The 14,110-nt window shown below is 35.9% G+C and overlaps 1 protein-coding gene across 1 annotated transcript; it reads right to left on the bottom strand.

The window, feature by feature from the left end:
• Positions 1-3,995: 3,995 nt before the first annotated feature.
• Positions 3,996-13,762, bottom strand: LOC107080073 (B-cell receptor CD22-like). Its single transcript, XM_015368702.2, has 8 exons — positions 13,672-13,762; positions 11,914-11,967; positions 10,749-11,108; positions 9,467-9,769; positions 8,321-8,581; positions 6,990-7,253; positions 5,987-6,098; positions 3,996-5,245 (listed from the first exon to the last, which is right to left on the bottom strand). The coding sequence occupies exons 1-8, from the start codon at positions 13,676-13,678 to the stop codon at positions 4,966-4,968; spliced, it is 1,641 nt and encodes a 546-aa protein (XP_015224188.2). The 5' UTR covers positions 13,679-13,762; the 3' UTR covers positions 3,996-4,965.
• Positions 13,763-14,110: the final 348 nt, after the last annotated feature.

Raw genomic sequence — 14,110 nt, 5'->3', positions numbered from 1 at the left:
ATGGTACAGATAACATCTTCTTGCATCATACCATACCTCCAGGAAAGCAAAGTAAAACAATTTTCTTTGTGAAAAGAAGATAAGATTTATTGTCCCCTGAGGGAATTTAGTTGTGGACACACAGCACTTCTGTACATTTAAATATAATGCACACACCCCAGAACTAAAAAACATTGCACATCACTCTATTGCACATGTATGACACATACAGGTACAACAAAATAATTTCTAGATCCACCCCATACATTTCTCTGAAACTGATTTTTTTTTTGTTTTCTGGCCAACACGTTTATCCAAGGAATCTTGCATTGGTTATAATGACCTATTTAGTGTACACTAAGCAGTGGTGACAAACCTTTAGAGACGTTAACAAAACATCTTCAAATTGACAGAAATTCATAGAAGCTTGTCATAGAAGCTACTGTATGGGTTGAAAAGACAAGCAATAAAAAATAACAAAACTGAAAGGGTGTCTTCACAGCTTACAGCTACAGCATGAGCCAGTAATACCTACTACTGAAATAATTTGTGATGTATACGTTTGCTGTTTGTGGTTAAACCCCAAACTGCCTGTAGCTGATGTGCATTAGGCTTTATTTAACATTTTACCACTAACAGTGAACTACAGGAGTTGCTACACTTACACCTACTTAGTTTACTGTTATTTATCTGTATTGTTACAAATAAAACCTCAAAAATAAAACAATAATGATCATATCTACTATGATCATTGTCTCTGTCTTAAATTGAACAAAGTTTTGCCCCCCCGAAAAACAGCTAGCCTTTGAAATAAGATTAAAAATCAAAATTGACTGTCAAAAGTATGAAAAGAATACAGCTTACAGTAATTTCTTTCAAACCTGTAGGCACAAATGAAGATGCACTAGATACCTTGAATTGTTTTGGAAATGGAGCAGGAATATGAAAAGGATGGCCAATATAAAATGTGCTGCCAATATTAAATATATGTTTCAGTGTATCTGAATATTCTACTAAGCATAAAAATCTTAAAATCTATAATTAAGATCAATAATCCTTTAATATGAAAATATTATCAAATAATTTCATAAGAAGTATTAAAACAGAAAAAGCAGTACCTGTCAGAGTACAGAAAATTAGTAACAGTCTTCTTGTTGGATTCATGACCTGAGAAAAAGCGTGAAGACAAATGACAAGAGAGATATGAATGAGCATCAATTCCAAAAGTTGTTTTGCTTGATAAAAGGAGCATGACAAAAAGTGTAACAAAAGGATATTAAAATTATTTCAAATGTGCAACATTTTGCAAAGGCTTACAGTTTAAGAGATAAACAAACTCCCATGAAACAGAGTTCAATCGTAAAGATTATACAGTAGATGACAACAACAGCAGAGGAATGGTAATTAAGCGTATGTTGAAAAGACCAGAGTTGTCACTCTGTTTTATTTAGGCTTATGTATGCATGTTATGTAGTCACAGGGAAAAAAGTACTTGTTGACCCTCTATTGTGAGAATTGTCACATTAAAAAAAAAATGTGCAAAACAAAATTCAATGAAAAATTTAACAAAAAATTTGACTATTGTTTTAACCAGTATGAAATAACTAAACATTCAGTGAACTATAGTCTAATTACCATTACTGTTTATACAGTATATGCATTACTGTTTATTTTATGCATCATTGAGGTACACTCTGAATTCTAGATAACAAATTTTTACCCCAAAATACCTGGTAAATAAAATTGATCGACAGCAGAATTTAGGTATTATTTTTAGTTTCTCCCACTGTAGTTTCACAAATTCCATTTTTTTTCTACCACATCATTTAATTTGTGTGTATTCACGTGAATTATAAAATTGCAAGAGTTTTAATAGACTTTCTGATTTGCTGACATATAATAATATCAATATTTAAAAATAATAATACCTATTTTATTATGAAAAGCATATCAAATTAGAGTTTGATTAAAGACCTAGATGAGCAGATGCAGAGATCGGGTAGACAGTGTCAATTCAGGTTTTAAGGATTTTGAGCAAAGAGATAAAGTGATTAGTTTATCCCCCTGTTTATAACTGCTAGTACACTCTGATGTAGTGAGTTTTTTAACTCCATCAATGTTAATGACAATCATGATGAGGGGAAAAAATGAAGTTCAAAATCTGAGATACATGATCACAATTTATATGACATTAGAATATGCAAAGATTAATTTCTAGGTCATGTTTTCTGTTATATTTTCAAGCTGGAGTTGATTGTTACTGTATGTTTAGTTAAAATGTTAAAATACACTGCCTTGGCTTGTGCAGTCTACAAAGGAACAAGTAAAGGTTAATTCTATGATGAGAATTAGCAAGAAGAAAGAATGTTTGGCTGTTCAGGTGACATCTGAACCAACCAAACAAAAATAACCTCACATAAATAGCCCATAGTAAATAGTCCTTCCTGACTTATCCTATTTTCAGAATGGAGAAGTTTTTTTAGAAAATGCAATTGTATAACAAAATTGCAATTTAATAAATTGCAAAGGTTAATTGCACACACACAATTAACTAAATTGCAAAATTTAATAACGATGTCTCCGTACTGAGCAATTCTATCCGAACTCTACCGAAATTCCACCCAGCTGAGATTAGAGATCATATTGTGCATCAGTAAGGATTTAAAAAATATTTTTATACATTTTTAATATAATCAGGATGACATACTGTATACAAATGAAATGACAAGACACACTAGGTATGGCTCCAATTTTAAAATTAAAACCAGGGAAATAAAAGCAAAGGAGCTATCCAGAATTATTTAGATTGGACAGAGCTCTATGACAATCTTTAATATATGATAAAGCATATAAAAAATAATCATTTCAAGAGTATTCATTGTGCTTTATAGATATTCTAAAAATGATTCTTTGACGTGTTCTAAGTGAAGTAAGAATTTAAGAAAATAGACTACCAAAGAACGTTTTCAGAGTAAGAACATGTAAAACACGTTGTTGTAGTAAAATTGTTGTGCATTTGGTGCTGTTAAATGTGTAATAACATAACGTTATTTATGTTATGTTATTACACGTTACTGTTATTGCTATTGTGTTACTGTCCATTGTCTTATCTTCTGTCCTTTTTATATACTGCAACTGAGTGACTAATGAGAAACACTTTTCACTATACTATACATCTGTGTAAGTATAATGACAATAAAGTTGAATTGAATTAAAATGTGAGTAATGTCTTACCTTTAGGTTCTGCTCGGAAAAAAGCTATCTGTTTTTCTGCGTCTCATGAGATGTAGCTAATTCAGAGATGTGCGCTATTTTATGGTCTGAACAGGAAATACTTGACACAATACACAAGATTGAAACATCGTATTTTAGGACAGAGTTTTAACTCACAAAGGAAGAGCTGCTGCAGTCGTGAAACTGATTGTGAACTCTAAGTGTTTCTTTTCTTTAAGTACACAATCACAAATGCACTGGATTTCCAAATTATTTGCTAAACGTTAGGAATATACTGTAAGATCTTAGTGAACCAAGACGGGAAGTTTTGTTACACTTATACATACTGTATAAGGATAAACTGCTAGGATTAGTTTGTGAATTTACATTATAGAGGTAATATGGTATTTTGGTCACTAGAATAATGTTACTTGCATGTTAAACAGATTTTCAGAATGTCAAATTCTAATCTTATACTCTTATAATTTTATATTCTCCTACGTACTGTGTTAAATAAATATTGGTGGTTGCCTGTGCACATATCTTCTCAAATCTCTCCATCAACACAAAGCATACCCTTGTAGCTGCCTCCCTGGTTTATTCCTCATAAGTAAAGGGGTTTGTGACAGTGGATTTAAGACTCTCAGTCTCTTAAGAATCACCATTTTTTATTAATTCATCTGCATATAAATATTATGTATATTTATATTTACATACAATATTGATAATACAATGAATAAAGTGAAACAAACAAGTACAAGAAATACATTTGATTCAATAATTGAAAGAAATGTTATTTTCATTAGTCTTACTGTACTGTATATTCAGAAAAAAATAAATACATTTTAAGTAAAATTTGCTTTATGTTGCATATTATTGTAAGTCATTTCTATGTTATTCTGCATATATAATAACATACTCTATATAGTATATAATTCTGCATGTTTAATTACATTCACTCAATTTTTTTGTGTTGCTTTCCCACTGTTTTTTTAATTAGCAATATACAGTATGATGTTTGTAATGAGCTAACAAAACCCCCCATCTTTCACAGCTGTCCCATTGTGACAATTTAATACTGTTGAATATTAAGTGTAATTAAAAGAACCTGGTAGTAAGGACACAGCATTGAATTGACTTCGGTGAAACATATTTTAACTTGAATTCAAGCCCTGAACCAGGCTTGTACTGTCTATACTTTCCAAGATAATACCAGATGTTTAAAGTCACGTCCCTTCCAGGCGAAAATGGACAGTGAAAAGGCTGGTGGTTTCTAAAGTTTTAAAGTACCATACTTAAAATATGCATCTATACTTTGTTTTTCATGAAGCTATGGTATAAGGGAACGATCCACCTTTAATGCTTTAATTACAATCAAGAGATGAGGAAGAAAGTGGATTCTAAAGCAAAAACAAAAAAGCTTCTAAATTCATCCTGTCAGCTTTTCACCATATTTTAGATTCATTGCACTTTAGGCATGTTCAATATATATGCTGTTCTTCTCCTGTTCATTGTGTATGCATTTTATAATGCGTATTTTCATTAAATAATAATCTGTGTGAATCTTCTATATAAGAATGATTACAATTGTTAGAGGGGCAGTGTGTGGTTCCTAATGTAGTTCCTAACTTTATATACATTTCCAGGAATGTGAGACCTTAGGGCCTGAGTTGCCCTGCAGACAAATTGGGAAAATGTTGTGCATCCAATTTTTTTTTAAGGCGGAAAGTTTCCCAAAAGTTTGACCACAGGGAGATATTTCATTTCCGGATTTCAGTCCCTTCTAAAGCACATGTCATTGGCATAAACAGACCCAGTGTCATCTCGGCAGCAGTCGGGTTCAAGGTAGACAGACTCCTCCTCCTGCTCGTCCTTGTTGTTCTCAATCTTCCAGTCAGAACCCTTCATCACTTCATCCTCTGGGTTTTTCTCCTTGAGTCTGCGGTTCAATCCTGTAGAGTCGACATATTCAGATCCCCCCTCCCTCTGTGTTCCGTCTTGTCGCATCTCTGAGAGGCTGAGCGTTTTGTTTTTCTGGCCATTTTCTTTCTTCCTAAATACACAGCACAACAATAAATTAGGATGAGGCGCTAAAGGGTGGCAGGGTGATACAGCGGTTTTCATTGCTGCCTCTCAGCGATAGGGCCCTGGATTCAATTTTGACACTGGGGTGCCATCACCCTGGAGTTTGGACATTCTTTGTGTGGGTTTTTCTCCAGGTGTTTCCTTCCACAGTCGTAATTGTGAAACTGGTAGATTCATTGGCTTCTGGGAAAATTGACCCTGGTATGAGTACAGTATGTGTTTCTGTGTGCCCTGCGATAGCCTGGTGTCCCACCCAGGGTGTGTCCCACCTTGCACCTATTGTTTGATGGCTCCCCCTGTGACCTATTGATGGCTCCCTCTGTGACCCTGTGCTGGATAAAACGGTTAGAAAATGGACGTTACAGATGACGTCTAAAATAATAGTGCTGCTGCTGACAGCTCTTGAGTTTGGCTCCAGACAGGGGTGATTAGTGTGTAGAGTCCCCGTGTTTGTGTAGGTGTTCACCAGGTGCTCTGGTTTCCTCTCACCTTCCAAAGACACATTAAACAATATAACAATATGAATATTATCTCATATTATGTCCAGTGACATTTTCTGTCAATGGGCAAAAACATCAGACAGTTCCTTTCAGATTGATACAGAGTTGAACCCAGAAAGATTCTCAGCAACACATCTGTGTACAGTATGTTTTCCACTGATGGAATCTGCTAGCTCTTTCCTTTGTGTTAAGAAATATGCTATACTTACATATTTTGGATTTTCTTGAAAACAGTTAGTCCCAAACCAATGATTATCATGGCAGCAAAAGCCGCCATGCCCCCAAAAACGATGTTCATCTTTGTCTCTATGCTTCCTGTAACTAATATAAAAGCAATGTTAATTGGAAATATATGAAGATTTTTACAACACATTTATTGTTCAAAACCATCTTTTCAACTGTAGTAAAACACATTTTTAGATAGGAATCCACAGGCTCACTTTGTTATAATAATAATAATAATAATAATAATAATAGCTTATACTTATATAGCGCTTTTTCTGGACACTCCACTCAAAGCGCTTTACAGGGAATGGGGACTCCCCTCCACCACCACCAGTGTGCAGCATCCACCTGGATGATGTGACGGCAGCCATAGTGCGCCAGAACGCTCCCCACACATCAGCTATCAGTGGGGAGGAGAGCAGAGTAATGAAGCCAATTCATAGAGGGGGCTTGTTAGGAGGCCATGATTGATAAAGGCCGATGGGAAATTTGGCCAGGACGCCGGGGTTACACCCCTACTCTTTTCAAGAAACGCCCTGGTATTTTTAATGACCACAGAGAGTCAGGACCTCGGTTTTACGTCTCATCCGAAGGACAGAGCCTGTTTACAGTATAGTGTCCCCGTCACTACACTGGGGCATTAGGACCCACATGAGTCGCAGGGTGAGCGCCCCCTGCTGACCCCACTAACACCTCTTCCAGCAGCAACCTTAGTTTTTCCCAGGAGGTCTCCCATCCAGGTACTGACCAGGCTCACACCTGCTGAGCTTCAGTGGGTTGCCAGTTGTGAGATGCAGGGTGATATGGCTGCTGGCTATGTAATTAATGCAGGTTTTGTCTTGTGTTAAATTTAGATGGTGTGCAAAACAACAGTTTTACATTTCATTTGATCTGGACAGATTAGTATTAAGGATGGATTGGTAGAGGGCCAAGGTGCTGCAGCGGCCAGCGTTGCTGCCTTGCCTTGGGCTATTTAAAGGCCCTTGCCTGTAAATGGAAGCTGACGTGATATCCTTCCATGTGCGTTGAAGGCAATGCAGAAAATGTTGTCCTGTGTCATCATGCCTCCGATCAGTTTCCCTGACACTATGTTGTCTTGCTCTGTTTGGGAGATGTTGAAACCTTCAGTGTTCGATTTTCTACTGATGTTCCAGATGATGTCACTTGAAGGATTAGCATCAACGACACAAAGACACGTGACCATTCCTCCACTGAGGGTGCAGTAGGACTCAGGCAGTATGTCTGGGGCATCTACAGTAGAGACGGGAGAGTGTGGTGGCTTAAAAGTGAGATACAATATAGGAAAAGATTGCAATGATACAGTCCAAAATATTTCTGTATATTTCCGAAATTGCTCCCAAAAATTTCAGCTACTCGGAGGTAACACTGGACAGGTCAATTCCTTGTCTTTCCTTGACTTGTGCAGATGCTAATAGAAAAAAATCTATGTATGAGCTTCATATCAGGCTGCACAAATAAAACTTTCAGATAGACATTGTTGTTACTCCTCATACACAAAAAGCTATGTAAATCTCAGATTGTACTAAAATTAGAACGTTTTTCTGGAAAGCTGAGAATCAAAGACACAGTAATGTGGAGAGACCATAACTTTTATTTTTTAAGAGAGCAAAAATGCTGCAGTACTACTTAACAGGCTGAAACAGTTATTTTGACCTTTTGGGTCAAATCATGCCAATAACATGACTCAAAACTTTCATTTATAACTATGAGACATCCTTTCCTTACATTAGTCAATGCATTATTTTTACTTGAACTAGAGAAAAAAGAGCAAATTATTTGGAAGTGAATTTAGAGGTGAAAATAAAAAGCACTGTTTTGCACAAAAAGTACATTATTACAGTAGGTGGGAGTTTGGATCAAGTTATTCCAGCCATGGTGTTGAATATAGCAAATTGACTTCATTCACTTCATAACTGGATTAGATCCTCTGAACAACTATCTGCAAGCGACCAAATGATCTAGATACCAGGCAGTCCAAACAGTCCAAATCTGTGATATTATAGTGACTGCTTGAGGGACAGAGTGGATCAGAACCAGTCTTAGATGTCTTTGTGACGGCAGCAGTGTATCCCCGCTGAAAACTGCTAGCTGCAAAAGTGTTGAGAAATTGAATCCTTTACCAGCTTTGCTCCTCTTTGGAGTGTGACACAAATGTGAGCCTGCAAACATTTCTGATTTTCAATTCCAGTTTCTCTACTTGCTGTAAAACAACCTTCATTTTCTTTTTCTCTGCTCAGTAGGAGAACCGGAAATAGAAATGTTTTTTTCAGAGAGTGGTGGTGGGTGGTTTTACTTACATTCAATGGGAATGGGAAGAGCCTTAGATGTTGCATTCCCCAGGCTGTTTTGCGCTGTGCAGGTATAGATGTCAGTTCTGCTTAGGTTTAACTCTATATACTGACCGTGATGGTTTAAGTCATATATCTGGTTGCCATTAACCCGGTACCACTGAAATATGTGTGGTGCTGGGTTTCCATCGCTTACACAACTCAGCTTAGTTCTGTCACCCTCTTTTGCACGTCCGCCTGAAAAAGAGACATTGACATCCCTGGGTCCATCTGTAAAACAAGTATTTACATATTAATATACAACTCAGAGTCTATCTAAGAAGCACAGGGCACAAAGCAGAACTGCACTCTGGTCAGGATGCCATTCTGAAACAGGGTACACACATCCCCTGGACAATTTGACACCAGTTAACCCTTCCAGTTAACCACAATGCCATGGTGTCAACCTATATTATTTTACTCTGAAATTAATCTGGAAATATGTCATTTTAAATGAACACTAATATTATATTATTAAATAATTAAATTAAATTCATTATTCATTAAATCATTAAATACTAATTATTAAATCCTTGGCAGCATGTTCATAGTCAAGTCTGATTAATTATATTCTGTATAATTATATACAATAACAATTAATTATGTCCTCCCAGTAAAACAATATCATATTACTCTTAAATGTTTTGCTATGTTTTCATTTGCATTGTGTTTATTGTTTTCTCACATTGCATTCTGTATCATGTTATTTCCTGCACTGCAGAATAGAAAGTGTCACAGTTTATTACATTTTCTTTGTGTAATGCATTGTGAATTGTGACAATTATAGCACTTTCAATGTTACTTTGAACCCGTCATTGAAGCCATCATCATTGAAGACGATGGGGACTGAGCCCCAGATCGTGATGCTGTCAAAAAGCAACATTCAACTAAGAAGAAGAAGGGTTGTAGAGTTAATACACTGCAAATGATAGCACCATTTTGCACATAGCACATCACTATTTTGAATAAAATTTATAAATAGTCAATAAAATCCTATTAATGCCGCATTATTATCAATGAAGTGCATAAATGTGTATGTTTTGAATAGCATTGTGCACAGTGAATTGTATAAGATAGTGTTCTGTGTCATAAGGGTGCATTAAAAAAATGGCTTACATTGAACATTTAATTTTATAGTTTCTTTTACTTTCTTGACCTCTGAATATGTAGCTTCACAGGTGATATCAACACCATTGTCCGAGTAAGTACTTGTCAGGTGAAGGACTGAAGCAGATCTCCATTTGCCTTCTTCCACTTCCACTTGTGTGGGAGGCTCTGGTATCAGACGTAGACCCTTGCTGTGATTCCATTTGAACATTGGAGGGACAGACGGACAGGTGTGATTCACTTCACACTTTAGACTGATGTTGCCTTCAATCAATGGACCACTTTGATCTATCCTTGGGATATTTGGGATGCCTAAAACCCAATTCATAGAGACAAAGAGTCAATATCATTATAGTTGCGTCACAATCGTCATTCCTCCTCTAGAGGGCAGTCCGACCCTTTTTGTGTTTTGGTTTCAATATCACTCACACCTGTCCCTGATTTCTCCGTATATTATTTAAACCTCGTGCCTCTGAAGCTTTGGGGCTCTGCACTGGAAGACGGATGGCTGGAGGCCTGCATAGCATCAGGTCGCCCTACTGTACATCCGCCGCTTGAGGGCATAGGCTTCCAATCGACGTCCTGACCAATGCTGAGTCCGGGGCTCGGAGCGCCTGGCCTCGTCATTCTGTTTTTAATTTCCTAGTTCCATGTCCCTGTTCCTGTTTCTGATCATCTTGTCCTGGATGGATCGCCTGGTTTTGGATTTTGGACTGCGCACCGGACTTCCTACTTGGACTGTTTTGGACATGTTTGCCTGTGCTCCCCAAAGCACCCTGATCACTGTCGGCACTGCCCCCCTGTTCGCCATCCCTTCCATTCCTCACCGCGTTCTCACTGTAGCCCTTATCCAGTCTCTTCCGGATTATACCATCTGCACAGGGTCCTAAACTACGCACTTCACGGGAGTCAGGACCGGCTCCCGTTACAGGTTGCATATAATCATTTGCATAGAACATACCTCTGTCTTCCACTACTGGGGCCATTGGTTCATGGCTATTCTTCTTATTCAGAAAACTAAGTTTATTGGTTTCTTGAAAAAAACAGTAACATTGGTCAAAACAAATGGGATAGCACCCATGCCTAAATCACCTGACTATCTGCCTTCTGACATTGCAGTTTAAGATGCTTACACATCACACAGCAAAGCACTCAAATTCTGAATTGTTGGCAGCAACACTAAACACTGTACCTTCAAGCTGTTCATTCAAGACGTATTAAGAACAATCAATAAAGACAATCTTGTATAGTAATGTTAATCTTAAGTGAAATGTTGTGTTGAATCTCTTACCTGTAACACTAAGCTGTACAGTTGTGTGATAGAACTTTACATCGTGATCTTTATCTGGGTAGATCCACACATAAAGACATAATGAATTATCTGACTGTTTTATATTACTGATCCTCAGAGAGCAGTCGCCAGTAGTTTTGTTCCCCACTAATGATGTGCGACTTTTGAACTGATCGATAACTCCTCCCGGATCATTCTTGTCATATACCTTAAGATACTTTATGCTGTCATACTGATACCAGTAAGCAGAATCATAAGGAATGGCCCGGCAAGGAATGACTACACAGGAACTTTCTAGTGCATGAACCCTCTGTGGAAGTCTGACTTTCCATGCATTGCACATTGCTGCCAGCAGAATACCTGGGGAAAAAAATCATAATACATTGGAATAATGAAGATAAGCATTGTTATCAGCATGACTGAAAGCCACCTGTTTGTGAGAATTTGTGCTCTGCTTTAACAATCAGTTGAAGCAAAAAACAAGAAATTGTGTCTGTGGCAGCTGCACTGTTCTCTTTGAATCACAGAACGTTTGAGGTGGCAGAGTAAGTGAGGGAGTGTATAATTTACCAAAGACTGCCATTTTGTGCACGACAAACCCGAACTAACGTTGAGAAATCAGCGGTGATCAGACACAACAGCAACCCTACATGGTCTATCCAGTCACTTTCAAATCTGCCAAGTCTTGGATCAGTGCAGCCAATGGTGCCTTTTGACGATGCATCTCAATTCATCCTGGGAAACTGAAGCTGGTGTGCTAGCTAAACAAATCTAAAAAAATTGCACTGGTTTGGTGTGAAAGTTAGAGCTGATTTTCATTTTCTCCTGCTACAAAGGCCTGAATAGTCATATATCATGTTATGAGCTGGATTAACTTTATGCAATAAACCCTTGAAGATTTAGGAAAAATGTGTACTGTATGATAACCATTTCTAAAACTGGGCTGATATATAGTAAAACTGTTTAGTGTAACTCAGCATCTGATGTTTTATCTTTGACATTTTTCTTCCATCGTGTTTCTCTCTCTCTCTTTTGGAGCTTCTAATTTAAATTAGATTAAAAAAAAATACTAATTTATTTCATTTGACCGGGATGCATCTCTAAAAGAGCTTGACAGAATTAAATGAGAATCAACCAATCTCATGCAGGGAAAATGAATAATTACCTTGCAAAATGCTGACACGGACAAGAGGACTCATTAGTAGACTCATTGTCTTTACTGAAAAAAAATTTAAAGCATATCAATTGGGTCACAGACTAAGAAATTCAAAAATGTAGAAAAGGATACATAGTGTACATATTGAAACTGTTTATGGATTTAATGCATTTAAATAAATAATAAGTAAAAATAATATGTATAAAAGTACACGTACAGTATGATAAAAAAATCACCAGTTAAGTTTAAATTGGAACTGAAATAATGTGACTTTTCCTCTGTCTATGCTCCCTGGTTAGTTGATTTTCCATGTACCATTCTTATGTTTCTGGACACAAACATACTGTATGGTGGCTACATAGCCTTCAATTGTCTATTACCTAAGCAGGGCAGTTCCTACTGTACAATAACATAAATTGTTATTTTAAAACAAAGTTTGTTCATTTTCAAAAAGGATTTTCTGTTTTTTTGTTTAGTGTCAAATAACAATTGATCACAATTTGATCTTCAAGAAGACTTTCATTATTACAGTTTTCTAGAAGAAATTAAAAAGTAAATTGACAGAAAAAAAACAAATAAAACATTTCACATTTGAGTAGTTGGGAATACACCAGAGAACAAGGAAATAGCAGAAATTGGCTGTACTTGGTTTTAAAGAAATGCAACTGTTTTACAATTGTTTAATGCTCAGAGCATGGAAGTGGTTTCAGATAGTGAACAACACCAAATGTCAGGCAAAGTTGACATACAGAATTTGTATATTTCCCCTTTTGCATGTTGGTGGGAGTTGAGTAATTTCAACTTTAAGACAACTTACACAGGGTTCCTTTTTTTTGAGAAATTAATATAAATTATAAATGCTAAAGGAATTACAACGACTGATGACTAATAAAGAAGAAATAGAAACATCTTTCTTCAGTTTAACAGTTAATACAAACAAAGCTAAATTGTACAAACCCCCACATAATTCTTATTGCTTTGAATTGGCAAAATATGTTGTACTTTGGTAAAACAGCCTCAATTCCAAATTATGACACAATTGGAAAACAAAACAAAAAAAAAACAATAAAAAAAAACACATATGAACTAACAGAAATGCTATTTGCAAAAACATTAGTTCTTTTGGTTTTTATTAATTATGTAACTTCTTAGTTGTTTATTAAATTTATTACAGAATTTTAGTGTACCTTAATAACAGTTCTGAGTTTGATAAATTTACACAAATGACATACTGTAACTTAGGTTTTCTCTTTTTTTCTTTAAACTTAAATAGATATTTAATCACATTGTTGAAAGTAGATGTTAAACTGTTGAATCCCATCATACAGTATATGTTACAAAATAAATCCATATAAAGTTATTTTATGCTAACTTCATTTCCTTATTCATAATTACCAAGCATTTTTTTTTTCAAAAGTCACAAGTGGGTTTTCACGTGTGGTACTTCTATTAAGTAGATGGTTTCAAAGATTGTCCATTGTGTGTTAATGAGTCAAATTTGTAAACTGATTTGATATACAGTAAATATTGTACATCATAAGTTTTAATTTTCCATCTTATGAGAAGAATTAAAGCAATAGCACAGCTAAGAGGTTTTTTACTTACCTTATGTTTACAATAATTCTTTAAATACACCGAACTTTAAAGTTTAGTTTGCAAAATGTACCATTTGTACTTTTGACGTTATGACACATCATAAAAATGTAAATCATATATACATTATAGAGGGCAATAGAGATTTGTATAAGCAGAAACATTTGTACTTACAGTACATCTTTTGTTTAATTATTTCCTACGTGCCTGTGTAAGGTTTCTTCTCACAGTCAAGAGAACGTAGATATCTGCTGCTGAGGCGCTGAACAGTTTTCTTATTTTTGTTCCACATGGGTGACAGCAGGAAGTACTGAAAGGCAGTATATTACTTGCAGTAGCTCAGGGCTTCTGGACCTTCCAATTTGTTTTCACTTTTAACTTCTTCAGTGGTCTAAAGCCACAACAACCCACCAATACGTTTGAAAAATATGCAGAATCTAGCAATTCTTCAAATAGCAAATAAAAAAAAAGAAAAGCTGCTTACTCAGTTGAGGCCTTCAGAACATTTTGACCATCAGCCATCTAAGTCGAAGACATTTGTATTTTCTTGTGCAATGTTTTGTTGTGAGAGAATGTAATAGGCCTAATTCTGATTATTTTTATTTAATATCTT

This window comes from Lepisosteus oculatus, chromosome 27, assembly GCF_040954835.1.
Source record: "Lepisosteus oculatus isolate fLepOcu1 chromosome 27, fLepOcu1.hap2, whole genome shotgun sequence".
NCBI classification, from domain to species: Eukaryota; Metazoa; Chordata; class Actinopteri; order Semionotiformes; family Lepisosteidae; genus Lepisosteus; species Lepisosteus oculatus.
This window is presented reverse-complemented; position numbering and strand designations above follow the sequence as displayed.